Genomic DNA, 27,750 nt, shown 5'->3' with positions numbered 1-27,750 from the left:
CATTTAGTTCATGTATCTGTGATTGGCAAATAAGATTTGCAGGTCAGCTGCGTCTGCTGATGGGCAGTGGAACCAATAGTAGAAGTAATCTAACCGTTTTACCTGGCAGATGAGCGAGAGTGCCGAGCAATGCAGCAGTGCGGAATCCATGGCCGCAATCCGTGCACTGCAGGCTCTATTAGGCCTAATCGCAGCTAATTTGGCTACCACAAGCCGGCGCACAAGCACAGAAACCCAGGCGAAGGCACACAGGGAATAGCTTATGGATCTGGGGATCGGAAATGGAGGCGGCCAGGCCAAAACTGGTAACTGGTAACTGGTCACTGGTAACTGGAAACTGGCAGCGGAACAGATGCAATCATAAAATCTGTTCGCAGCACAACCAACTAACTCAGCCATTATCCCCATGGGTGACCGGGCGGAAGGATGGGGGAGCACTGGGGGTGGAGCACTGGGGCCTGAGGTGGTCGAAAAATCCCTGCCCATGACAAATGTTGCAACTGCCGGCTCAAGGAAGGCCAGTTTTGGTCAGCAGTGAACAAGGTCCTTATGGTCCTAATGGAATATAGAAATTAACCTGCAAAAAGGAATTCGATAGAAACCAAACGAATTTCAAACTATTATACTATATTACAATTATTAAGTTCTTGGTCATATAAAAAATTAAATACTTGAAGAGTAAAAAGGTGTAATTTTGTTTTTTAGTTCATTCAAAAATGTAAACCAACTAATTTTAGTATGTGAAATATATTAATTGGAAGTTCTTAATTTTTGTCAACTCACTTATTGGTCTAAAGTAAGCCACATACCCATTTTCAGATCCAGTTCTTCCTCTTCTCACAGAAATCCTTTGCGAGAAATGGTAGGCAGTAGTCAACTGGATTTCGAAGTCATGTGGGAATACATGTTGAAGGGAAGACTCCAGCCAAGTCACACCATTATAAGGCCCGGTCATAAATGCAGTGTTATCCTGTGGCAAAGTGGCGTTTCCCCCCTCCTCCTCCCCCTACCCCTCTACTCTTCCCCCGCTTTCTGCAGCTGCAGTGGTCGTCGCTTTTGGACATGCGTAATTAGGTTTGTTGTTGCCACTAAATATGCGTGTCAAGTTTCCAAAGGGGAGGAGGATTGGGGGCGAGCCAGGGGAGGGGGAAGGGGATCCTTCGGATGCAGGGAGTTCTCCGCTGTCCGGGAGCTCTGACCCGGCAGCAATTGTTAATGTCCTTCGAGTGCAGGTAAGTCGGTGGGAGGTGCAGTTGAAGGAGGCGGAGGATATGGAGATGGAGGCTGTGTTGTCCTGCGACATTTGATGCCTGCGTAAATCAGAACGAAACCTCATTTCCGTTGCAGGCATTTCACACCCAACACTGCCTAATTTCGGGTTTTGTTTTAATAATCATCAACTGTCATCAATGCTGCAAGTGGGAGCCCATCATTTCCAGAACTAAGCTGCTGCAACAGGACTGTATTAGTTGGGAATTATAATGGAAGATGAAATGTTAGGGTGAATTGAGTTACAATGGATTAGGTGAATTATGTTTTAATACTTGAGGAAAAATGGCTTAGAAAAGTAAGGAGATTTGTGTTACTATAATATTTTGAGTCAATTAAATACACATTTTAACTATTAAATAATATTCTGTTTATTTTATTACAAAAAAATTATTTAAAAATTTAAATGTTTTTAAAGTTTGTAAGAAGTTACAGCAAATGGCAAGTGCGAAAAATCTCTTTTAAGTTTAAATGAGGTATAGAATCTTAACTCCTAAGGACAACATTTGAAGGGTAGGCTATCTGTAATTAAATGGTGTGTCCTTGATGAAAGGGTACTCCTGCCAAATTACTTTCCATCTACGCACTTTTGCTCTGGGCCAGCATTTGGGAGTGACAATGTGTTTTGGCTTGAAGAAGGACTCTGTAGGCAGTACACACACTAAGGCACTGGCACACTAATACACTGCCAACTGTTTGACACTCGAGCGAGTGAATCGTGTGCTGAAGTCGACTGTACTTGTTGCTTTTGAATTAAGCGGCGCCTGAAAGTATGCAGCACGAATTTCGCAAATGGCTCAAGTTGAAGCGAAGCTCCTGCAAATGCGTTTTCAATTAAAAGCAAGGGATGGTGGGAGGTGGGAGGTGGTGGCAGTTTGTCATTCCATTTGTTGCTTTTTTAATTGAATCCACTTTCGAAAAATGGTCTCTTTCCTTCCAGTAAGAGCGTTCCACTACCACTGCATTCCGCTCTCTTTCCCGCCGATGCATTCAACGCTCTCTTCAGCTCACTGCTGGCCTTTCAATCCTCTCTTAGCTGCATGGGTTGAACCATCGGGCGATTGAAAGTCCTGACCCTTGACAACATAAATTCTATTGTGTGTTTTTTCCTGCTGAGTTCTTCGTGTGTTTTTTTTTCGGGGGTACGGGGGGATCAAACTCAAAGAACATGGCACATCGAATTAGTTAATTGCATAAAGTACCCCTCACTGACTGATGGAGCAGACAGTTTGGCTGACAAAGTTGTCTGGCAGTAAACAATGCTGTCGTTCGGGATTCAGGGGGTTAAGGGGATCTAGTAACTCCGGTCTAAACTAAATGGCCACTCATTTTGTTTGTTTGCTGCTCACTTTGGCAGTACGCCCATTTCCGGATAAATGAGTGGAAATTTATGTCCTCGCAGAGCTCCTTTTCCTTTTCCGGGGGGTTGAGGGGGGTGGCATGGGTTAAGGGCTCCCAAATACTGCTGACAACCACGATGCACCTAACTAACAAGTAAACTTGTTATTGCCAAGCTAATCACTTCGGTGTGCGCATTGTTCGAGTTTTAGTCGTTGCAAAAGGACAACGTCTTTTTCCTGCAAGGATATTCGGTGTGGAGACCATTGCTAATTAAGAATTAAAGATAATTAAATTAATTAGACTTAAATGACTTAACTGGTAAATAACTTTTTCAGGAGCTGATAAAAAAAATAAAATGAAAACAAAACCTTTACTATTTTTCTCTACTGAATTTGTTTTCCAAATTCTGAACTCAACTCCCCATAATTAACCGCAAACTTTAATTAGTTTACTTTATTAGTATAATTTCATTGAAAATCGGCTCGGCATTATACGTAACTTAAATATTTACATTTCCTCTAGGCAATTTTTTGCTTGTTTCGTTCTATTTTTGCAAATTAATATTGTAAACATGCAGCGCCCCTAGAGAAAAAAATAGAGATAGAAGAAACAAACCAAACCAGAGGGAAAAAATGGTTGTTGACGGCAAGAATTTTCCACATTCATACACTGAACCAGCGAAGCATCAAAACAATTTGAAAAACTCGCACAAACAAGCGAGTGTGACAGGCAAAAATGGAAATGCAATAAAATGAATGGCGAAAAAATGTTGAAATTAACTCAAAATATAAGCAAGCCATAAATTATATGTGGCATGACATGTGAAATTACTTAATTAAATTAATTTTTGCACTTCACACTGACGCACGCACACGTACACATACATGGATATTGGGATGGGGCTGTGGGAACGGTGGGGGTTGCCAGAGTTATGTATATTCACAAAATTCCCTTAATGTATGCCATGTCAAAAGGCCGCGAGCCAAGCCAATTAGTGCTGGGAAACGTCACAGTTGGATTTATAAAGGACACCATTTAAATGGATTTCTGAATGCAGTATAGCTGCATTCACAATGGCTTGTCAACTAAAATAGTTCTGTTAATTCGTGTTTTTTATTAAAAATATTTTACAACATACTCGTATAGAAATAAATTAATAAATGTAAAAATAAATAAATGAAAGAGCAATACATATTAAATTTGTTCTTTTGTTATATTTTTCTTAAAGTATCGAATATTTATATCTTGCTCTTCAGAGCAGCATATATGTATGCGTGCAACAATTTAACTCAGATTGTTTGAGCAATTAAATAGAAAACATTTCGAAATGAAAATGCCAAAAAATGGAAATAAAATCTCTATTTCTCAGTCTGATCTGCCTCTTTGCTCGTGTCATAGTTCATCAAGTGGCTTCACTTTTTGTCTCCGTTGCTTAGCCATATAATTCACTTTGGTTTTGTGCCTCCTGCTCCACTCCGTGCCATTTATAATTCTTTTTCATTTTCAAAACAAAAACAAAGCAAAACAAAACATAACAAAGCAGAGAATAGGAGAAACAATCTTTTCATAAAATCACGCAAACGCCGCGCTGAATAAGCTGGCAAACCTAAACAACAATGCAATTTTTACTGTTTGTCGCCTACTCACACTGTTCTCCTCTCCTCTCCCTCACTCCCCATCAACCTCCCATCCTCTCGCCCCACCTCTCGCTATCTCGCTCACTCGAACCGAAGCACATGCATGTCACAATGCGGCAGACAAGAGCGGCAGCAAAACATTTAAATCAAAATGATAAAGTTGCATACTTGAGTAGAGTTATGCGAGTCCTGTGGGGGAAAGTGGGGCGGGCGGGAAAGCGGGTGGGCGGGAAACGCCGGGAAAGCGGCAAATAAATATGAAAACATTTTTTCTCATTGCGGTCTGCCATTCTAGTTGCAGTTGTGTCGGTATGGCAATGGCAACGAGCGTGCAAAATAATATGCCACCAACAATGCGCAGCTGAATCGCAAGCTCAGACACGAGGGCGCTGCGAAAATCCGGGAAAACAGCAGAAATAATAATGAAAGAACCCAAACCAGAATCACAATCAGACCAGCAAAAACAACAACAACAACAAGTGCAACAACAAGAATACCAGTTGTTTTATCCATGTTAAGGCAGCATTCGCATGTAAAACGCACTCCTCCAGAATTTTCCCCACAACAAAATGCTTTTCCTTTTCCCCCTCTCAAGTTGAAAGGAAGAAACGGAAAAATAATTAGAGTAGTTGAATTTCGTATAACTTTGTTAATGATATAAACATAAGGCTAATGGCTGATGATGCTGGCAGTTCACCCTCGTTTCGCTTTTCCCGGGAAATTCTGGGCGTTTAATACTTGATACCAAAACATCCGAACGAGCAATGGTGCGGAAAATTGTTGGAAAATTAAGAAATGCTCGGGAATATTTCCAAAATGCAGTTGCCCACGAAATGTGATGCGAGCTCTGGTGAAAGTTTAGCTTTTACCAAATATGTTTTTCGAGGAAATTTCTGTTGGATAGTTTGATCTGGCTGTCTGGGAAAATTTCCAGAAAATTACTTGTCGGGTGAACTTTAAACAGTGGATAATAAGAAACTGATATGTAGTAAGTTTGTTTAAAATAGAAGGGATTTACTATGCAAATCAGAGAAAAAATGTATGTAATAATGCTTGTCTGGAAATAAACGTAAAAATAATTAGATCCCGGATCCTCATCAAAGGGATTGTATTTCCAGGACAAGACTTCTTTGCCATTTCGAATTGCAAACTTTTTCCATTTGCATTCATCTAACATTTCATTCGCTCGCCCCAAAACAATAGAGACCATTTCTAATGTATTCCAATCATTTTTTTGTTCGTTTTCGTGCTTTGCTGGAAATATTTTGTCTCCCCGTAGGAATTTCTTTTTTTTGCCATTTTGGTTAACATTGTTTTGGTGACAGTTGCACCCGCATCTCATTCGGTCTGTTGTCCGCCCCCCGTTACCCGCCCCTCCCTCTTTTGCCGCCCCCTTTCCCCCTACGCCCGTGGTGACACACGGCAACATTTTGCCTTCTGTGCTGTGTCAGTAATTGTTGTTGCTGCCATTTGTTGCTGTTGTCGAGTTGTCATAGTTCTTGGCTGTTTGTTGTTCCTATTGTTGTCATAACTGTTTTTGTTTACGCTGCATGTTTTTCTTCTTTTTTTCGGAGGGGCAGGACTCTGGCCCATTGTTATTGTTGCTGCAACATAAATTTAAACGTGACATTTAGACACTCGACTGAGGTCCTTCGTCCCACTGCTTCTCCATTCCAGCGCTTCTCTCAAGTGCCACGCACTGAAATTGCTCGAAGAGTTGAATGCAGAAAGGGTTCGTGGGGTTTGGGGGTTTCGCGGGGGTCAGGGGGTCAGGGGGCGACCTGCGGTGAGCGTACTTCATTCTTAACCTCTTCAACTTGCGAACAAAGTCAGTCGGCCTTAACCGCACACTCGCACACATTTGTCCTCCAATGACGTATGATGGATAGTTCTGAAAGGGGTTCTTCAAATAAAGAATTTTTGTGCTCAGAATAATGGTGATGGATTGGGAGCACTTGCTTAACGTGCATTAAGTTTAAGAATATTTAGGTACGTGAATCTGTAGTGGTTTCACTTTTCATTGGTAGCTTGTTAAGCATTAGCAATTTGATATTTGATAGTTATTCAAGCAGTTCACAGATTTCTTTTGTCCTGCAAAATAAAGTTTACTTCTTTACTTAAATAAATTATAATTTAAACTTTTCGATTTCTAATAATTAACACCAGATCTATTATTAAAACGATTTTAAAATAATTTGTAATTGGGAATGTTTCTGAATCTTAAAGTCTAGTATTTAACTTGTGAAATATTTTGTTGTATATGTTTGTAGTGCCAAAATCTCCACACTTACTATCTCTTTGCTTACGAGAAGTTATTTTTCTTAGACGAAACTTGTACGGGATCCCTCCGAGTCTTATCGCTTTTTTTGCCAGCATAAAAGACAGAAATTCTTTAACCCCTGAGAGCCAAAAATCTTTAGAATGCTTTTTGACAGACTCGAGGAACTTACTTAGACGACCTTCAAGTTGCGGCGCGGCGAGATGATGACTTGGAAACTGTTTCGGCAGCGCCACTGCAACCAACCGCACAACCAACCACAGACGCTTCGTCTCGGCAACGGTGCGTATGATAAACCGGCGGCGAAACCCAACGTTGCGCATACGTCACGGTGTACAAAAGGGAAGCAGGGAAGGGAAGGGGGAAAAGGGATGGGGATGGGGAGATGGGGAGATGACTTCACATCGAGTGCAAGTTGCGTGTCCTTATCGCTTGGCCTCCAACTTTAAAGCGCTCTCAAGTGCACTTAACTACAATAATACCGCAGAGCGGCGGCAGCAACAGCAGTAAACAAGCTTCACATGTGGCATTTTATTAAAGTTGATGCAACTTAAAATGCATTTAAGCCAGATCCCGAGCTCACAGCTCAAAGAACGTGGCGAACTTTTGCAATTGTGGGACTATCAAACGAAACTTTTGCCAAAGCACAAAGCGCTGGCCAACAACACAGGATGGCGAGGGGGCAAGAGGGGGGCGGTGGAAGGGAATGGGGCTGGGATTTTGAGCTGGGAGCAACAACCAAAGTGTCATCATGACCAACATCCAGCAGGAGCAACAGCAACACCAACAGCAACAGCAACACCAACAGCAACAACTACTGCACATGAGTTATTGCATTGTCGCCGGCGTCGTCATGGTTGCTCTTCTTCTTGCTTCTCCTCGAAACTCCCCGAAAAGTCCCGCCCACTTTTTTTGACGCCCCCTTGCACTTCTAACCTCTACAGTTGCTTTTGTAGTTGCTGTTGTTGTTTATGCTCGTGCTGCTGCTGTTGTTGTTGCAGTTGTTGCTGCCGTTTTAGTTGCTCCTGTGGTTGCTGCTGTTTCAGTTGCTGTTGCTGTTGCTGTTGCAGTTGTTGCTGCCGTTTTAGTAGCTGCTGTTGCTGCTTCTGTTGTTGCTCTTGTTGTTGTTGTTGTTGCTGTTGCTCCTTCCCTTTTCCTGCTGCCGCTGTGGCCAGCAGTTCCTGTTGTTGTTGCTGTTCTTTCGTCGCGACAGAAGGATTTAGTGATGCTTAGCGCAGAGCGAGGAACAGAAAAAGGATTTGGGCAGCAAGGATACCAAATATAAAACTCGACTTATGGAGTACCTTGGCAACAATCCGGAACACAACATTTGTCAAGAGTTCATATTCGGTGTTTACGGTTAGTACTATAAATAGGTAAAATAGATACAAAGAGGCGAGGGGCACAGTGTTTTGGAGAGCAAAATTTCAATACAAGCTCAACGATGTATGAGATCCCATATTTTGGCCACTATTTCTAATGTTATGGTTAAAATAAGTCTAATTTGTGTTCTAAATTAATTTTGGCAAAAAAAAAACTTCTAAGGGGTAATTGTTATAAGTTGGTCAAAAAGAGATCCACAGTCGAAACACGCACTGTTTTGGGCAAGTTATGACCTCGGCTAACGAGCGCCATTCCTTTGTTGTGCATTCCAAAAACATTATTTTTAGTAATTTTTTCATCACATTTTTATGTCAAAATTAGCAAAAAATAAAAGTCAAGTTTAAATAGATGTTAGATTTAGGAAAACTTAAATACTTAATACTTTTAAATACTTATGATCTCCTGGTCCCTATTTTGTGTTCAAATTTATTGAAGAGATAACAGTGTTGCTGTAGTGAAAATAGCCGTCAAACCTAGCTTATGTGCTGGGTAGCAAACCAAAGGCGGGCGAAATGCAAATGCTGGAGCTCGTGAGCTTTGGCTTAGCCTTCAAAAAGTGGGGACACACATTGACTCTCGCCTCGTGTTAAATCTTCTTGCACTCCAGACTGGAAGCCTTGCCACCCCGACAATCCCCCAGAGATACTTTTGTCCCGCGCTATTTGTTTGCACTTCAAAAGGATTTTAATCAAAGTTTTTCAAGTGGCACAATGATGCACTCTATCGCCATCTCCGAAAGTTGCTGGTTTCCTTGGCGAGGAGAACAGAGTGGGAAAGTGAGATTTATCCGGCGTTATTCACAGTGATTTAATTATCATTTCTTTTACTCAGTTTTTGTTTTGGCCGGCGCACATACAAATTATGATTGCTTTTTGAGTTGGCAGCACTTTAAGCGCCGGCTAAACTTGCTTTTGCTTAGAGAACAGTGCTGCTCGTGGCTAATTGCAATTACTCTGGGGCGGAGCAAACTTTTCATTTCATTTAATCAGCGGCAGGAACAGCGAACCGCAGCCCCAGCGGAAAACTTTTCATGTTTGGGAACACTTGCCACTGCACTTTGCTCTGCGGTTGACACTCTGTGTCCCCGGATCCGAATCCGGACACGAATGCGGATCGCGATCCATATCCCCATTCCCATCCGCATCCCATGTCCTGTGCCCACTTGTAGCCACTTAACAAATTTTGAGCTGCGCCGTTTTCGAGTCTCCTTCTCCCAGAGGCGGGGGGCAAAAAAGAAAAAACAAATTTTAACGCCTCCCTTGATTGACTGCCAACTCGGAACTGTCCAGTGGAAATCCTCCACTGGCCAACTGGTCCGCTGGTCAACTGGTCAACAGCACCGAAAGCGGAGAGCGTGTCCCTGACACGAGGTGAGTGCTTAGGCTGGAGGACATTAGTTCTGGTCCCGACTCCCAGCTCCCATCTCCCAGTTCCTGGCTTCTGGTTTCTGACCGAGTCCAGAGTCCAGGGATCATGGCCAGTGCTTCACCAGACAAGAGTCTAGTTGTCATTGCGGCTGTGACTTGACGATGACGATGATGCTGATGGAGTTTGCTCTCAGCGCTGACAGTCGGAAAAGTGCACTGGGGAAAAAGAACTAGACAATTGAAAAAATAAAAAATGTAACGTTGCTAATCGTTTTAATATGAATAGCCAAATATCGTGGATTTAACTGGATTGTGGATTAGTTAGCATCCTTTAAGAACAGCTTTCCATTTCCGGAATCTCAAATTAAATCTGGGTAACATTAATATAGTAAGTCTAACTTCATTTTTACTTTCTTTATTTACAACATTCATTTTTCTGCATTAAGACAAATCCTTATGAAAATATATATGCAATCGGCAATCATATTTGTGTAATTCTTTCGCTTCATTGGCATTCGTTTCGGTTACTGCTTTTCAGCCTCGCACACTCGCAAAAAACCTGTTAAATAATTGGCTTTTAGCATTTTAAGCGTTCATCGAGCCATAAAGAACCTTCTGCCCCCGGACACTCAGCCCACCCAATTGCCACTCGCTCTGGTGTCCATTAAAAGGCAATTTATGCGAGTGTTTGAAAGTATGTTAAGTTTTTTGCCAGCGGAAGCAGATATGAACGGATATTAAACGGATATGGCTAATTGTTGTTGCAGTACTCTGAATATATTTAAATAAAATGTACAAACCAAACGCTTTCCAAATTTCTCAAGTTCATAGATACCTTGTATAAATTCAGTATTGTATATATTATATTTATTATTTAAAGGGTGTTTAAACCATTGAGTAAAGTAACTAGCAACTTTTCCTGGTGCTGTAGTTGATTTTTGATTAATCTAAAGCCAGAAAACATTGATAAATATTTGCCAAATGCAAATGCTGCGCACATAGGACAAAAAACAGCAACTATCAGTGAGAGAAATGATTACGTTGTTTGCTGATGATTGGCTTTTTTATATTTACCGAATTTTGGTTTGCTCATAGCGCCCTCTCCCTCGCACAGCCTCTGCTGTCCCACTCGCACCTTGTTGAAGTGGAACCTGAGCGTAAACGTAATTAAAATAGTTCGACTATTCGAATCAATAAACAAATTGATTATGCAAATTTACTGTTTATTTGCATTCGACTTGCCATTGTAACTGTCTGTGTGCTTTCCTTTGCATGTGTGTGTGGGTGTATGTGTGTGTTATCTGTGTGCATGTGTTAGACATTAATAGGTTTTGTTGTTGTTCTCCAGCCGGGCTTTATTTTAGCCAAAATTTATATACATTTAATGCTCAATCGAAGCGGAAATAAAAAGTTTACAAAAAATACCTATTGTTTGTTGGTTGTTTGGCAAAAATCAACGGGAAAAGCGGAAACGGAAAGCGCATGTTTTCCATTACGGTTGTTAATGGGCAAAGGGGGCTTTCGAGGGTATCGAAAATTGTTGTAATTGACTTATTTTTACCGTAATTTATAAAGCTCGCATGCAACTGCCATAATAAAGTGTTTTCCCATGTTGCCACCCCTTTCCCCCTTGCCCCATCGAACCTCCCTCCATCTCACTCTCTCGTTCTTTCGCTCTCTGTCTGATTGTACAAATGCATTTTTAATTAAACACGAACAAACAAACACAATGCACATAACAATACGACAAAGTAAACAAATTAAAATCAAATTAGTGTTGAATTCACTTTTTATGCACACAGTTAGCCTGCAGTTAAAAATAACTTGGTGAAAAAAAGGGTTAACAAATGTCGACAGGTAAGGATTTAAAACAATATGCACTCCAAACAGTTTTAAATAATTCCGCGTTAATATAATTATAGGCAAAAAATGTACTTAATGCCCTTATGTCAAGATTAGTTATTCTTTGCGAGATCCCTTTACCTTTTCACCAGTTAAGGTTGATAATTGTAAATGAATATAGAGCTTAAATTTTCTATAAAACATTGTGCAAAGTGGAGAGGTTTTTGCAGGATTTATGTTATTGTTTAATCAATTAAGATTCATAAGCTATTTGCCTGAATTAGTTTCTAATTTCCTGGCAAGGGTGGTTAGCTTTCTTTCTTGACAAATTTCGGGCTTCTTTCCCCTTCTGGTGGCACACCCATCCAGCCGCAGCTGCACCACAACATAAATACTTATGGCATCGGGTTGGCATCATTATATTTACCCGATCCCCTGGCCCCGGTTTTCCCGCTAGGACTCTGCTCCTCGAGTGACTTCGAAATTCGCTTAAATTGCCTGGGGAAAGTCAGGAAGACAGACGCAGACAGGTGGCGAAAAGGCGGAGAAAGGTGCGGCAGGTGGAAAATCAGCTCCAGGGGGCGGGGCAACTTGGCGCCCCCGAAGGCCTCTGCGCCCGACATTCGCACAATGGCAAATTGTTGCATCCGCTTTTCTTTTAGCTTTTTAAATGCAATTTCACATGTGTGTGTGAGAGTATGTGTGTGTGTGTGCAATGTGTGTGTGCCTTTCCCATTTACATGTTACGATTGCTGTCGTTGTCGTTGCTGTTGCTCCTTGGATCTCATCCTGTTTCCGGGCGATGTTGCTGCTGTTGCTGGTTGGTGTTGCTGCCTGCCAGCTTCCTGCACCTGCAACATTGCCTCATCAGGACTCCCTATGCAGCAGCAGCAGCAGCAGCAGCTTACGTTGTTTGCTTTCACTTGGCATTTTGTTGCTGTTCCCCCATCTTGCCTGCTCCTCCTCCTCCTCCCCGGGATCTTCTTCTGCTCCTTCTGCTGCCTCCTGCTGCAAATTGCCTTTAATTCATTTTCCGCAATTACTCCAGGCCACAGGCGAGTGGGTGGGAAACTACTCATTATCATGCCACCACCCATCTACCCACTCACCCATCCTCTAGTCTTTTGTCGTAGGCGCACTTTTCACATTCCATTTGCATGCCTTGGGGGGCATTTCCGTGTTTCCATCTGCATAATGATGAGGGGATTCCAGGGCTCGAGCTCCGCACTCCGTCACTCCCATTGTGTCTCCCTTTAAGCGCATTAAGTGACCAATGGAGTTGGCTGCGGGCGGAGCAGCTGGAGGTGATTGCTGGGTGGCTGTCTGGCCGCCCACTCCGTTAAGGTCAGCACTGATCAATGTCAATTGCCCCATGTTGGCGGCCGTGGCAGCCGTGAGTTGCAACAGTCGCATACAATTAACCAGCGGCCGAAACTGAAGTGGAAGCAACAGCAACTGCAGTCGAGCCCAATGCCACTGCTCTGGGACACGCAGAGCAAACATTGGGGCAAGATGGGAAAACACTAGAGATGCACTCTTGGAAACGCAAGTTTCAGAGACGAAACATAAAGTAGATGCCTTCAACAGGATCCAATTTAAATCAGTAAACTATACTGCTTGTAAACTAAAGTTAGTTTTCTTTGATTGCTTTTAGCATTCTATTATCCAAATATAATTTTGGTTAACTATGTAGTTTAAAAATCAACAAATTAGAACTGTTTCAAATTTAAATTCCAATGAATTATAAAAATAAATTCCAATTAAAATATGAAGTGGTTTAAAAATATAAATATCATAATTTAATTTCATAGTTCTTCTATTGATTAAATTTAAATAATCTTAAAGTGCCTTTCTGTCTTTCTGAAATTATTGGTTCTCAGATTTTGCTCAAATATTATACATTATACACTACAACAATAATTTACCGCAGATATTTAAGTGGTCGCCTGAAGAAAAGGCATGCTAGATGCTTACCATGTAGCCCACTGGTGGCCAACGGGGTGGACCCGCATCCTTGGCTGCTGTGAGCTGCTTTTCCGCTCCGCTCCGCTCAGCTTGCGTCGCAATCTACATCTGCTCGGCATCGCATCGCTCTTGGCCAGCAATGAGATGCGTCGTGTTGCGGGAATTGGAAAACTGTTAACCGTCTGAAGGTTGCCTTGTTGATATTCCCAGGCCAAAAAAGCAAGTGGCATGCAGGGGAAGGGGAAGGGGAAGGGGAAAAAGGAAAGGGGCAGCGGCAGTCGTAAACTTTTCCGCTCGCTTTTGCTGTTTGCTGTACATTTGGTCGCCATTTTCAATTTACTGAAGCTGTCATGGCCGGAAGACAAATGTGGATGAAGTGCGTCCGTGTGCGTGCATCTTGTGTGTCCCTTACACTCAAAAAAATCACAATCATTTACTATTTGAATTTAATTCTTTATTTGTCTGTATAATTTCACAGTTTGATGGTTGACAAAAACATTTGTATTGCAATCACTACATTCAATTTATTATATAGACAAAAGTTTCTTATCAGAAACAAACGCTGATTTTTCCGCTGCTAATTACAGTTTGTCTTTAGTCTGACAAATAAATTTGTTTTTGGTGTCACAGTTATAATTATACATTTCTCCATTTCCTAGATAAACACAATATTTACCCTTTTCTCTTTTGGGGTAACCATGCGCCCACATCAAAAACTGAGCTTTCTTGCCTAAATCAGAAGATTTGAGTTCACCGTCGTTATTTGAGTATTTAATGTCAAGCCAGTAATCATTAAAGTGTATGAGCTTTTCCTTGATTTCATTCAGTTCTTTTTGGCTTTGAATGGAAGCTAAAATACCACCCTTTTCCTTACAGGTGTTTCTGGCTGTATTCCAGTCTTGTACAATATGATTTTCGATGTAATAGTACTTGTCGCCGATCCGCTCGAATCCGGGTGGTATTTCAGAATTCCGAGCGGAAGGTTGACCATTAATTTTCTCCTCCAGGACCTGCAACCTGTTCCGCATCGCCAAGAGTTCGCCTTCCAACCTAGTTTGCAGTTGATGATCCATTTTTCTCTGAAGCTCCTGCAGTTTCGCCTTGACCAATTCGAGGTTTTCTTCAATGATCTGATTTTTTGGGGTTTCATTCCTGTTTTCTAGCTCAATCTTTAGTAGTTGAGCATCCAGACCCATCTGTTTCTCGATCTGCATAGTTTCTAACGTGGATAACATGTCTTTTTGTTCGTCTTCATATTTTTTTCAGTTTATTCTGCAATTCAGTTATTTGGTAAACCAGCTTATTATCGCAGGATTGAGTACAGTGACTGAGATGGTTGTTTAAATCATACTCCAATGATCCGCTCAAAGTAAAAACAATATATGCGAGCGAAAAATATAATTGCGGCCTCAACATTTTGATAGACTCTACTGCTCGGAAAGAGCTCTTAAAACGTACTGAACATATAAATTCCCAGAGCTCGCAAAGAAACATTAAAAGCTACTGATAAGATGCGTTGCTTTTTTTTCAGTATTTAAATTATGTTGTTTTTTAGGTAGCGCTTCATTTGTATAATCTTTTCGAATTAATGATTTTTGCTATATTGTATTAGCTGTTAGTATAAAGCATATATGTATTTAATTTTATATTTAATTTCATTTAATATACATACATATATAATTGAAACCAAGTTTTAATTGTGCTGCAGATAAGTCTGCTCATAAGTTTAGGTTTATTTTGGGAATTCCCATTTTTTCATGATTAATTCTTATCGGATTCTTATAAACATAAGAATGTGATTTTCTTTCAGTGTCCCTGCGTGTGTGCCCCATATCAGCGTGCAAGTGTGTGTGTGTGTTGAGTTCTTGTGTGGCTGAACTGGCATGTTGTGATTGTGGACTGTTGCTTCACTTGAGTGGCGGCAAGTCGGCGACCCAGGCCAACTACCCAAGTTTTTCGCCAGCTTTTCCTGATTTTCCACCCTCACACCCCGTTCGAAAGACGTGCAACAGGGTGTTTCTATTTTTCTTGCCTGGCATTTTTCCGTTGTCCTTCTTTCGGCCACGTTCCACAGTTGGTGGCTTTCTTTTTGGCCGACCGTTGTAATTGTTGCTAAAGCAGCAGCAAAACGTCGACGCTGGAAATTGCAGCAACTGTAATAACAAAATGGCCCCCGGAGTTGGTCCTCTTCTTCGCTTTTCACGGAGGAAAATGGCAAAGGGAAAAAAAGTCGGCCGAGGCATGGGAAATATTTCCAGCTTGACTTATTTTGACTTTGTTCGCTTCCCTTTTCGCTCCGCTTTTCCTCTGCTTTTCCTCCGTTTTTGCCTCAACTGCCAGCAAAGTTTACTCAACGCAAAATGTGCAATGTGTAAACGTGCCGAATGTGGTGGGTGTTGGGTGGTGGTTGGTGGGTTCATGGGTAGTGGGTGGTGCACTGATGTGGGCGTGGCAGCCGCATTTACTGCCCTTGCACACTGATTTCCTGTTGCATTTCCGGTCAGCCGACGATGAAGTTGCCCCTCCAGAATGACCTCTCCCCACCCACTTTGCTGGCACATAAACTAAATCGAATTTAGAACACTTTCAAAGGAAATTGGAAATTAACTAAAAGTGAGTTATTTGCATAGGAAATTGTTACAGTTTGCGGAGAAAAACTTATACACTGCACTGAAAATGTATTATTTTAGTCTTTCCCGTTTGGCTTTGCAAATTAATTTGAATTAATAATATTAAGTTGGGAGAAATTCTTTTTGCCACAGAATTTATCAGTTTTGTTATTGCCACTACAAATAGGCACTTGAAACTAATTTATAACACTTTCCAAACACATTTAATGCCACTTTAGTATGAAATATTTGCGTAGCAGAGTTTAAAATCGTGTAAACAGTTTTGAAAATGTTTAAATTGTTTGTTTTATCAAATCGTTTTCCAACTTAATTTTAATTGAATATTGTGTTCAAATCTTTAACGTGACCTGCAATCGATGTTTGCTAACAGCTAAGTAGGTCACTTTTGTTTGGCTTTTGAAAAATTAACACTTTCATTGCCAAAATAAATCATTTTGAGGAAAGATTGCTCCGCCTGAAAGGAATTCGTTAAAATGTTTTATGTATTTCGGTGGGCCTACTCATTGTGCCTTCTTTAGATTCAGATTGAGCTCCTTGTGACCCCGCACCTTCTTGTGGCTGTCGCCATTGTCTACTTTTTGCGAACAATGGCAGGTGTCATGCAGGTGGAAAGGCTGCGGTTCAAGGCAGTTGCCTCTGCCTGGGGGTGGTTAACGGGTTGGCGTTGTCCCTTTGTGCATTTTACGCGGAATTACACAGCATAAGCAGCTGACACCCCACCACCCCTCCCCCGAATGACCCGACCGCAGACGGGGTAGCTCTACCCCTCCCCCTCCACCAACCTTCACCTGCTGTTGCAGCAAATGCGGCAAATGCCGCCAGCGACTTTCGTCTGCTTTGTTGTAGAAGAAACCCCCCTTCCCCCCTCTCTGCCCCTTTAATCTTCCCTCTAGCAGCATTGTGGCCCAAAGGCAAACACAAGCCCAAGCAATTGCCTCGCCGCTCCCCCTTCTGCTCCTGATCCTTCGGCACCCACCTCAATGTCCTCCGCCCAACTCAGTTGATTTAAACTGCACAAAAAGGTAAACAACGCACACGGGGACAACCGAGTGGGTGGCGAGAGCAACTAAGAAAATGCCTGCACAAAAGTAACTCATAATTAAGGTGAGGCAGCCAAGCGGACTCTGCGGAGAAAGGCGGGGAAACTGCGGGGAAAGTGCGGCGAGTGCAGCAGACGGCCTTTCTTCCGCCGCATATGGCAAGTGCCACGAGAGTTGCCTACTTTTCGGCTGCCTCTCTTTCCCAAATGGAACTAGATCGCTAAAATACTCAAAGTTAAGTAGTAATCTTTGTTAAAAAAAAAGGGGGGAGGACATCTAGTTTTAATTCGTTAGCAAAAATATGAAATAAAGTTTTTTAAAAACAAAGATTCAAAAAATTAAATTAAGTAAATACTTTTTAGTTTGTTAAACAGTAAACCCCTAAAATAAATTAGCAAAATTAAATAACTTACCTTTTTTTATAAAGTTTTTCTCAATTTCTCGATTGTTGTTCTGTTAAAATTCTCTGAAATACAATCCATTACTTAAGGGCTGAGCTTTAAAATGTGACTCACGAAAGTTGGAAGTTTAGTAAGTAAATTATAAACATAATTGCTGAAATTTATCACAACCGCTGAACTGGTTCTTGCCCCCAACATCTCCATCTGCTCCAGACAGCCAGTTGCCTTGGCTCAACCGAAAAGTGCACCCAGCCAACGTCTTTGGGTCTGGGCCTGGCTTAAGTCGTCGTCGTCGTAGTCGCAGCTATAGCCGTATATATACTTTTGATATGCTTCAGCAAACACCTGCAACGTCTCAACAACAATGAGAAATATTGTTAAGTAACAGGGGAGGGGGAGTGGCAGTGGGAGGGGGAGTGGCAGTGGGAGGGGGAGGGGAAAGGGGTGGCTAAGAGTAGTGGATGCAGTTTTTGGTGCATTAGCGGAGTGCGTTACCCCATCTCCTCCTTCAACTCCTTCTCCTGCTCGTCCTGCTCGTCCTTTTCGTCCTTTCAGCTCTGTTTATTGTTTATGTTTTTGGCTGGGGCTCTTTGCTCGGATTGTTTCTGGGGGAAGGGGCTTTTGTTAATGCATGACTGGGGCGTATGCATCCTGCCAGGACATGCAATCTGCATTCTCCACCCTCTCTGCCCCTATCCCCATCTCCTTCTCTCGCTCCTTTATTGTTTGAAAAGATCGTAGGCAACTTTTGCCAAATCATGGCAATTTCTTTCTTTTATTGCTCCCATATCCTTGGACGGTCCGCTGATGTATGTGCAAATTATGCGCACTGAAATGAATATTAATAATGCGCCGTGCTGTAATCCATGGCGTATGAGTAACTTTTCCATTAAGCGCGAATCGTTTGTCAATTTGCCAGCGCAGATAAATCAGGAGATCCTGGAAGGAGCCTGCCGCAGGATGCCTGCCTTGAGCCCAATTAACCCATTAGGACAGCGGTTGCCATTTGATGCGGCAGTCAGAATGCAATTAAAAAAGCCAAGACCAATGAGCAGCATCCAACCAGAAGAAGACCCCGCAATTTACCACCCCCTCCCAGTCCTCCCCGCCCACCACTTGCATTTAATTTTTATGTAAGCATCACAGCCCAAGGACGAGAGAAGAACCAGGAGGACTAGCACCAAGAAAAGGACCAAGACGAAGACCAAGACCAAGACCAAGAAAAGTAATAACTGCGCATTGCCATTATTTATGTTTATGTCCGCACTACATCATCTTCAAATGTCCGCGCGCCTTACACGCCACCCCTTGCAGCTATAAAAAACAAGTGTCTGCAGTTAGGAGAAGGGCTCGGGGACCACTAGATAGTTCCCAGTGATGGTTTAATCAAAAACATTCCGATCTGGCACTGTGAATTTATTCATTCCAAAAAAGATCTCCTAACCGATTGGCGGAGATTGAAAGTTTTAATAAAATAATGTTAATGATGGTTTATAATACTTTGCGATTTATAATTGTTTTAATCTTCGAAAACCAATTTTTATCTAGTCTGATAGGTTTTCTAGATTTTCTTTAAATCTTTGGAAATATATCTCGATAAATTTGAAAGTAATAACTAATAAGATCAAACTATTATTTTCCAAACAAACGACAAAGTAAAATTCTTCACATTGAAGTTTAACCATTTAAAGATTAATCATTTTATATTGATAGCTTTCTTAATCTTCTAAATTCTAAATCGAAACCTTATTAATAAAGTTCAAAATATAAGATATTGGTTGCCATCTCTATGAGATCTCAGGCTGGTTTTCGCTGCACTCCAGTCTTAGACGACGTTTAACTGCCGCTGTTCTGAGTGCCGTTGAACTAATTTCCGCTGCCCTGCGGCAAGGCGGTGGCTGGTGGGTGGTGCAATGGGCGGAGGATGGGGGCGTGGCACTGAAGTGGTTTCCAGGAAGGAAGTTGGTTTGCTCCACTCTGCTCTGGCTTGTAAAAATTGCATTCTTCGCGGCCTTTTCTATTGCCCGCGCATTTGTCATTGGGGCGCTCGCTAATTTGACATAAATTTTAAATGCTAGGATGTGCAGCTGGGGGAGATGCAATGAAATGAGATGAAACATCCGGAAAGCTGGAGGGAAATGGAGCACGGAAAGCGAAGTTTGCTTACAGCTCTTTGGAACTATGAACTTAAAAACAACTTCATGAAAAACAAGATTGAGATACGCTTTAGCAAAATTCTAGATAAATCTGCAGGATTTAAAAAGATTCAAAGTAAATTTAACATTTTAACTTTAAATATTTATCTATTTATTTATCTATCTATAAAAAAAGTGGTTCTGTAACCAATAAATGCTTGTGGTTAATAAATGAAGAGTCTTAACCCCTTTTCATTCTTTACTACTTAAATTTATTGCTGTCCTCACTGTGTTTTTACTTCACTTTGCCTTTCGAGTAATTGATAAAAATACTTATTTTGGTCAAACACTTATGATAAACATGTTGTAAAGTGTCCGAATCGATTAAGTTTCTTGAAAGTTCTGCAGCCATCGCTTCGATTCCTTTGGTCAGTGCACGCAAACAAACCAATAAACTGTATGAGCTGACCGAAAACTTTTGACACCCGCACCGAAGGGAATCGGGGAAATGTTAGTTTGCTCCACTTTCTGCACTTGAAATATAAATTGAAGATACATATACAAGATGGGCAAGTTTGACTTGCAGGAAAAGATGTTTACCGAATGTCAATGGAAAATATCATTTAAAAGGCATCGAAACGAAGAGATACACAAATGGCAAACGTTTCCCAGAAGCAGTCGACCGATGTAAAATATGGAGAAGAGGAGTTTCCACCATGAATGGACACACTACTATATATCTACGAGTATATGGTCTCTTGTTAGTCTTTGACTTTGACAGTTGCTGTTCAAATTGGCGGCAAAAAACGTTGGCAAAGCGAAGAAAAGAGTTGCTCGAGGGTGCCATTAAACGAGTCATGAATGAGCTGACCATTAGCTGGGGCATTCTGTACACTCGGTAATTGACTGGCGCTTAAAGATGGGGCCACCAATTTATTTATTTTTTTCTTCGTTGCTACACACTCCATTGTGGGGCGTTACACGTGCGTGCCAGTTTAAAATTTTCCCAAAATAAAAAAAAACCAGTCGAATTCTCCTTTCCGCTAACCCCCTCAGAAATAGAAACAGGAGAGAAAGCTAACTTCGGGGATCCGAAGTTTATATACCCTTGCATTTATCACAAATATCGAGCAAAATGTATAGCGTCTAAAAAACATCGAAATAATAAATTGTGGACTGTGAATTTAGGTAAATGTTCAGCAAACCCATCATAAAAATTGGGCAAAAATTAAAAATTAATTATTGAAGCAGTTCGTCAGAGAATATAAATAAAAACTTTTAGAGATTAAAGATTATAAAATATGTGGACTTAAAATTAGTGAATTTTTGTCAATTTTTAGCAAACCCATTTTTTGGAAACTCGGAAAGGGGTTGTATTATAAAAGTAGAAAACAAATCGAGAAAATAATAAAAACTAATGATGCAGTTCGTAAGAAAATTAAAATACAAACTCTTAGAGAAATGCCGCTTTAAAACTTCAGACTGAAATCATAATACCTTTTGCAAGGGTATAAAAACGAAATAACCGCTAGTTAAGTTTGCTTTATCATAACTAACAGTTTGCATTTGAGTTTTTGTTCGCAGCCTTTGTGGAAATTTTACAAGTCACGCACTGATTTGGCAATTTGCATGCAGCGACCGCTAGATGGCGCCAGCACGTGCTCACAGTCGGGGGAATCCCCCATTTTTGCTTACCGCCCTCCGCCCTTTTTTAACACGCACCGAATCAATATTTGAATTGGTTTTGGTTTGCCATTCGTTTTTTCTATTTTTCCTAATTTTTTGCACAACTTTTAATTTAAACTTTTGCTGTAAATTTCGTTTGAATGAGCGTTAAATTAATGCCACCGCCCACACTGCGTATGCGCAATTTGCAGTTGATATGAAAAGTGCAATGGATTTTAGGAGTGTTTGTTCCTGGGTGCTTGCTCAGTTCGATTGGCATTTTTGCCAAATTAAATATTTTTGCAAATGTGTGTCACTCGATTCGCCCTTCTAATGGCAAAACTTTCCATGCTCAAGTATTAATTTATTGCCAATCTAAATGCGAGGATGAATGTACAGGAGCTGGAGAAGGGAAGTGGAGTCACTTTTTCTGCTTTCGGAATTTCCATTTGCATTGTAAGTTGGGTCGATTTTTCGTCTTATTTCAGCAGAAAAAACACGAGGGGTAAACAAAACCAAGTAATAAATAAATTAAAAAGCTTTGATCCTTTTTGTTTACTATTTAAATATTTTTATTTATGAAATTCTTTTTTTTTTTTTTTTATATTTGAGGTTTTGATCCTTTTATTAACCCCGTCCCTGTGAATCAGGAATTGATATCGATAACAGACGCTTGAACCTGGATGGCTCCTTGCTCACATGTATTCATACCGCCTCCTTTTGTCCCCCCTCCCCATCGCCCTCCCCCTCCCCACTTTCACATACACCTACAAACGAACTTTTTCATGCTCCATTGTGTTATAAATATTCATAAAGCGCTCCGCCATTTTTCGTTGCGACCGCCGCAACTAAAGCCTTGATTTCTTGCAGTTTGCTACACCCACAGGCGCACATACATGTTACCAATACCTAGCCAATATGGCTGAAATATCCCCCACCCCTCCCCGCCATTTTCCCCATTTTCCCAGCCCCTCTTTTCAGGAACCACCCACTGCCCATTTAACCGCAAGCCATGCTTCTAATGCCGCGTTGGCATAAATTTAAAGCAGCAGCTGCGGTTTTTCCACTGCTTTTCCTCTCTCGCTTTTCCGGCGAACTGATGGTTCTGGGATTTGCTCTCTTTTAACAAAGTAGAGAGCAGGCAAAAGGAGAAAGAGTTTTACAAAAACTAAACCAGGTACGGCTTTAAACCAAAAAGAAAGAAAAAGATATTTTATGCTGCTAATTGATTTTTCAAACACCCCCATTCCACCGCACTCCGAAACAAAAACAAAAACCTTCTCAATGTTGCGGCTGCCACAACGCTTTTGTTTGGCATTCAATTAACGGGAATTTGCATTTTATCTACGGATACACTTTGCCACCATACATTTGGTGTGCCTCGCCATGTCGTTCGAGTGGGCGGGCCTCGTAAAAACAAAAATCTCAAGTGCTAAACCAACGAAACAAGAGAAAAACCTGCGTAGAAACTCTATTCAAATCGCACAGAACTCTACTTGCTGTTCAGCCTCTAATTACAACTCGCAGCAATGATCTCGGTAATAAATTGGCAGTGCATTTGTAGACAACTGCGAGATCGAGGAAAATGCATTCCGTAAGAGTTTGATGGGTTAATAAACTTGCTAACCTATATTTTCCATCGCCAATTCTTTCACTTTAATTTCCGCTGATACAATTTCTCATAATGTTATATAACCTGTCTTATTTTGTTAAGCGCAACTTCTTGATCTACCCTCGCTTAACATGGAAATCACTTATATGCTCGTCAACATGGGAATCACTTACATGCTCGTCAATAATAAAAATTAACTTAGCCTCCAATTTTTTAGTGTTGACGATAAACAGTAAGCATTTTAATGTTGACATTAGTTTTAGTAATTTAATAATGGCTTCAGCGAGGTCTTTAAAAAATATTTTAATGTGGGAACCAATGTTATCTTTACATATTACATTAGGATTCCAATTTCCATTTTTTAACCAAATAAATTTATACTTGAGAACTAAAGGGTTTCTTGATTAAGAAATGGTAATAACATAATAATAATAGTTTTACAAATATAAACTGTAGTGCATTATTTAGTTAACAAGTAAATTACCATAAGTAGGTATGTTGTAAATTAACCCGAAATCTGAATCTGGTTAAAAACAAATTAACCAAGATGTGACGGATGGGGTTGAGTTTTTTACCAACATCACGTAGCTTCGCTTGGAAAAGCAAAATTATCTCCATATGCTGTAACTGAGGCGGAAGCCCCAGACAGCGTTTCGCCCACCGTTTAAAGATATATCTAGATGGATCTGGCCTAGACTGTTAACGATAACACCCCTCCGCCAGACGCAAAAAAAAAACATAATGTATGGGCTCAATAACAATTATTATCGGGCGGTCATAAAACTTGATGTGCGCGGGGTGCATACATAAATAATACATGATTGGCGGCGGCTCCCAAGATGACCGGCAATTGCAGCTGTGGTTTTGGCTGGAGTTAGTTTCTCAAGGTCAAGTTACATACTTTATTGTACACTGGAGCTGCATTGTCCGAAGTTCGGAATGCGGAGGCAAGGGGAGTTGACTGATGAGGAGGGGTCGCACAACCGGTTTTGCAATTAAACGATCTTGTTGTGTGGAACTTCTGGTGCAGCAGCCACTGGATCTTCTTCGTTTTGATCTTCTTGTACCGCAGCTCGCCTCAATTTGGCAATAACCACCAGGGAGCAACAACAAAGGCCGGCATGACATTGAATCGTAAATGCAGGCGATAAAAAACGCTGAACACATAAACCATACGAAAAGCGAGGAAAACGAAGAAGCAGAGAGGTAAATAAAATGTAAGCCGACATCCGATGCATGTGAATTTTTTTTCTTATGGTGCGCGAAAACCACCGCCCCCTTGCAACATAGTTGACACAGAAAAGTGGTATTAAACAAAAATTGGTAATACAATAAAATCATTTCAAGAACTTTTCATTTCTCTCTGGCCAAATTCGTTCCATTACTTTTCCCCCAATTATTTGTGTTACTTTTGTTCTACTTACTGAAGGTATGTGTTATTCTCACCTGAAAGTGCCGTAGTTTTCTATTTTAGTCACCTTCCCTTTTATTTCGATAGTCGAAACACGTGCCAAGCCCATTGCGAAAGGTCACACATATGCAAACAAAGTACTCTCTTTCGGCATGCCTGCTGCTGTTTGCCCTTTTCATCCGTTGTGCACATCCCGTGGCAACCTTCGAATCGGTGTCCCAACCACCCACTTTCCACCCGCTCACCACCCTCCTACCACCCACCTCCCACCCCCTGAACCTTTGGTCAGCTGCTGCTACTGCTTCATCCTCGGCTCCGTTGTAAAAGACATTGACATTTTTTTTGCTGGCCGCTTGCTCACTTGCTTTCCTCTGTACTTTGTTGTCGTTGTTTAATGGTTTTATACATATTTTTTTTTCAACTAGTTGTTAGTGTTGCTGTTGTTGTTGTTGTTGTTGGCTGGTGCCATCGCATTACGTCACTTTCACTGTAGTTTGCGGCTTAAGGCAGCGTTTGTTTGCCGGCTTTGTTATTGCTGGCATTGTTTGCACTTGTTTTTCGGTACAAACAAGCAAATTGCAATAAAAATGCTCAAATTTATGGTCCACTGGCATACATATATTTCGTTCGGGATGATTTATCCGAGACTCTTGTTCGCCTTTGCTTTCCGGCGGCACAATTTATGCCCGTTTACATGGTAAACTTTTGCTGTTTTTACCAGCTATTCGTCGTTCACGCTTGTTGGTTCAAGTTCATCAGTTGGCCACTGGCGACCGCTGAATTCGCAACTGGGTCCAGGTTTCATAGCTATCGTCTTTATAAATGCGTCGTTGAGTTCCACGTAAGTCTCGAATATCTCATACTGTTTGCTGTTGGGTAAATACTCATCACAAGTTCATTTGTTCGACAATATTTATCGCTGTGAGTTTGTTCATTAAGCATACGCCATGTTAACACGTGGTACACCCACATTACGCATACGCCCTGCCTGCCCGGCTAATAGTGTATGCAATCTCTGTTGGGGCATTGATCGATAAGAATCGGACCAATTCAAAGTCGTTAGTCCAGTTAACGTGGCCTGACTAAATAGCTGCGTAATGAGGCTAATTTCCCAGCTAGCAAATGTCAGCAAATTTCGGCCAGTTATTTCAGATGGGTCAGTCATCAAGCCATTAAAACATGCGGCCTCCGCAGAGTTTGATTTTTATGGTATTTTGTAGAGTTGTTCAAGTCCACACTGTGAGTTGCTTAAATAAAATGGTCAAGTGTTTAAAATAACTATTTTACTAACAGTCAAACAGACTGAGGATTGAGGAATTCTATGCGAAGTCGTTTGTGCCCGATGATATCGAAATATCCTACAACATTTTTAACTTTGAGGAAATCAACTTCAATCTCACAATTCGTGTTCCCTTTCCCGGCAAACTCCTTATGCACATTTTCGTAAGAAAGTTGGCCGATGAAGTCGGTGGCTCCCAGCAGGAGGACATCATGCGATTAAAGAACAAGGATCTGTGCAAGCTTCTTGATGGCCTCAGAAATATTACCATTGAAGAGATTCCTGGGGAGAGCCTGTTACCTTCGACCTTTATCATCTCGTGTCCCTTAAACTCTGGCTTTTACTACGTGGAGAATGCCGCCATTGAAACCAAACTGATTCCTGTTCGCATACCTGATGGCAGATATCTCGTGCTTTTCGAACTAATACAAGTATACGAAGAAGTTATTAAATTACTAACCTGTAGGATCAAACTCTTCGTTAAGATGGTACCTGAACCAAGTGATTCTTCAATGTTGAGTAGCAGCGAAGAAAACACTAAAACGACTAAAACACCTGAATTTGAAAACGAGACGAAAAATGTAGAAGTTTCCACGGAGCCAGCAGAAGATGACTATGACGCTTCAAACGATTACCAATAAAATAATTAAAGTGTGAGGTAACAAAGAAAATATAATAAACTATATTTTAAAATGTAAGCTTTTCGGCAAAACAGCTTCAACATCTTTAAGGGCACTTTAAAATATTGAATTACATTTCTGTTCCCACACTTGCTTACTTTTGCACAGTGCCGGATTAAGCTAGCGCGGGGCCTGTAGCAAATTCTGTCAAGGGGCCCTTGCTTTGCTTTAGGTTCTCAAGTTTAGGGTATTAAATAAAACAAAATTGTTACAAATAAACTTTTCTGGATTTAATATGGGCAAATTTAGAGATAACACTTTCAATAACGACTTCTTTAAGCAAATCATGCTCTATATTCAACAAAGTGAGATGATTAAGACGTTCTTGGCCCGTTACTAGCTTTCAATACTCTCGAAACATGATCGATATGATAATCGATTCAAATAAAGGTAAGCTATGTTCACTCATAAAATGAATCTATATTTTATAATAAATCATCAAACCACAGTAGATTGGATTGTGACTGACCACGTGACTGGGTCAATAAAATTTAAATAGTTTGCCTACTTTTTCTCGAAATACTGATAATCTATATAATATTAAAATCGATAAAAAAAAAAGTACAATCTCGGCTACGTAAACTCGCAAAATAAATGTATACCTATATAAAAAATGAAAATCTGGCCGCTTGAAGGGTAGAAATGTGGTTTAATTTCAGATAAAATATAACGTGACGAAATCGAGTTTTATATTTTCAGATGGGAGTAAAGCATACCCTAAGCGCTTCACGCTTAAGTCATGCAAATTATTTTTAGGTTCCTATCTAAATTTTTGTTTTTTTTACGATCAGATAGGTAGGAGTTGGAGCGCGGCCGCGCGGGGCCCCCCCAATGCGCGGGGCCCGTAGCATTTGCTACTCCTGCTATATGGCTAATCCGGCACTGCTTTTGCATAACTTACTTATTAATATCACACACAACTCTTTTCACAGTTTTTTGCAAATTTTGTACAATCTTTCATACATCAAGTTTAGGGTGCGTTATAAAATATTATTGCCTCCTACAATAAATTCACGAGGATTGAGACATCTCACACATGTTACAGCCACGCCCATATAACTTAATTACAAGGGCCAGGGGCATGGGAAAAATACAAAACTTGAAATGAATCTATGCGAGACAAGCCGACGACAGAGTCTGACTCAAAGATATTAATTCAATCTAATCTTTTAATATATTGCTCCGGCTGTGTTTGTTTTGGTTTCCATTCCACACATGTTTATTTAGGAGCACGATCAGCGGAATGTTTTGAACTAATGCTGACATTGTGGCGGCATTCTCGAAAGTTCGTAAATTTACATATTGAGAGCAGGGCAAATGTTTCCGGTTTTCAGATGCAAGATCTTCGTCATCTGCGATACTTCCACGGTGACTTTGCAGAAAAGCTTGGCCTCCGTATCAGTCACTGTTTGGTTTTTATGCTCAAGCCCAACCCAAAATGGTTCCATCACTTGGCTTACTTTTATTGATTCAGTGTTCGACGCTTTAGGCTTGACGGCTGTTAAAAGTGTCAAATATTTATGGATCCCATTCTCGAGCGATAATTTATTTAATTGTCTTGGCCATTGATCGATCAAAAAGGGCGTCAGTAGATGTTCGTGAACTTGAGATGGTTGCGGTTTGCAGCTCTGTTGATCTAAGAACCAGTAATTAACTTCCTCCTCTGACGACTTACACATTATCTTCCTTATTTAGGGTAAACATGAATCTGCTGACCGCATTCGAACTGACCTTCATTCAGGCGCTGTTTTCATTTACTCAGTACGATTATTATTTAATCAGCGATCAACTTCTTCAGTGGCTTAGGCGGGCAAA

General features: G+C 41.0%; 1 protein-coding gene across 1 annotated transcript; it reads left to right on the top strand.

The window, feature by feature from the left end:
- The first annotated feature begins 20,145 nt into the window (after positions 1-20,145).
- LOC108088940 lies at positions 20,146-25,896 on the top strand. Its single transcript, XM_017186963.1, has 3 exons — positions 20,146-20,186; positions 24,698-24,817; positions 25,278-25,896. Exons 1-3 carry the CDS (start codon positions 20,146-20,148, stop codon positions 25,894-25,896), a joined length of 780 nt encoding a protein of 259 aa, XP_017042452.1.
- The last annotated feature ends 1,854 nt before the right edge of the window (positions 25,897-27,750 follow it).

The sequence above is a fragment of the Drosophila ficusphila genome, unplaced genomic scaffold (genome assembly GCF_018152265.1).
Source record: "Drosophila ficusphila isolate 14025-0441.05 unplaced genomic scaffold, ASM1815226v1 contig_106, whole genome shotgun sequence".
Taxonomy (NCBI): Eukaryota; Metazoa; Arthropoda; class Insecta; order Diptera; family Drosophilidae; genus Drosophila; species Drosophila ficusphila.
Note: the sequence above shows the minus strand (reverse complement) of the source record. Positions and strands in the feature narration are given on the sequence as shown.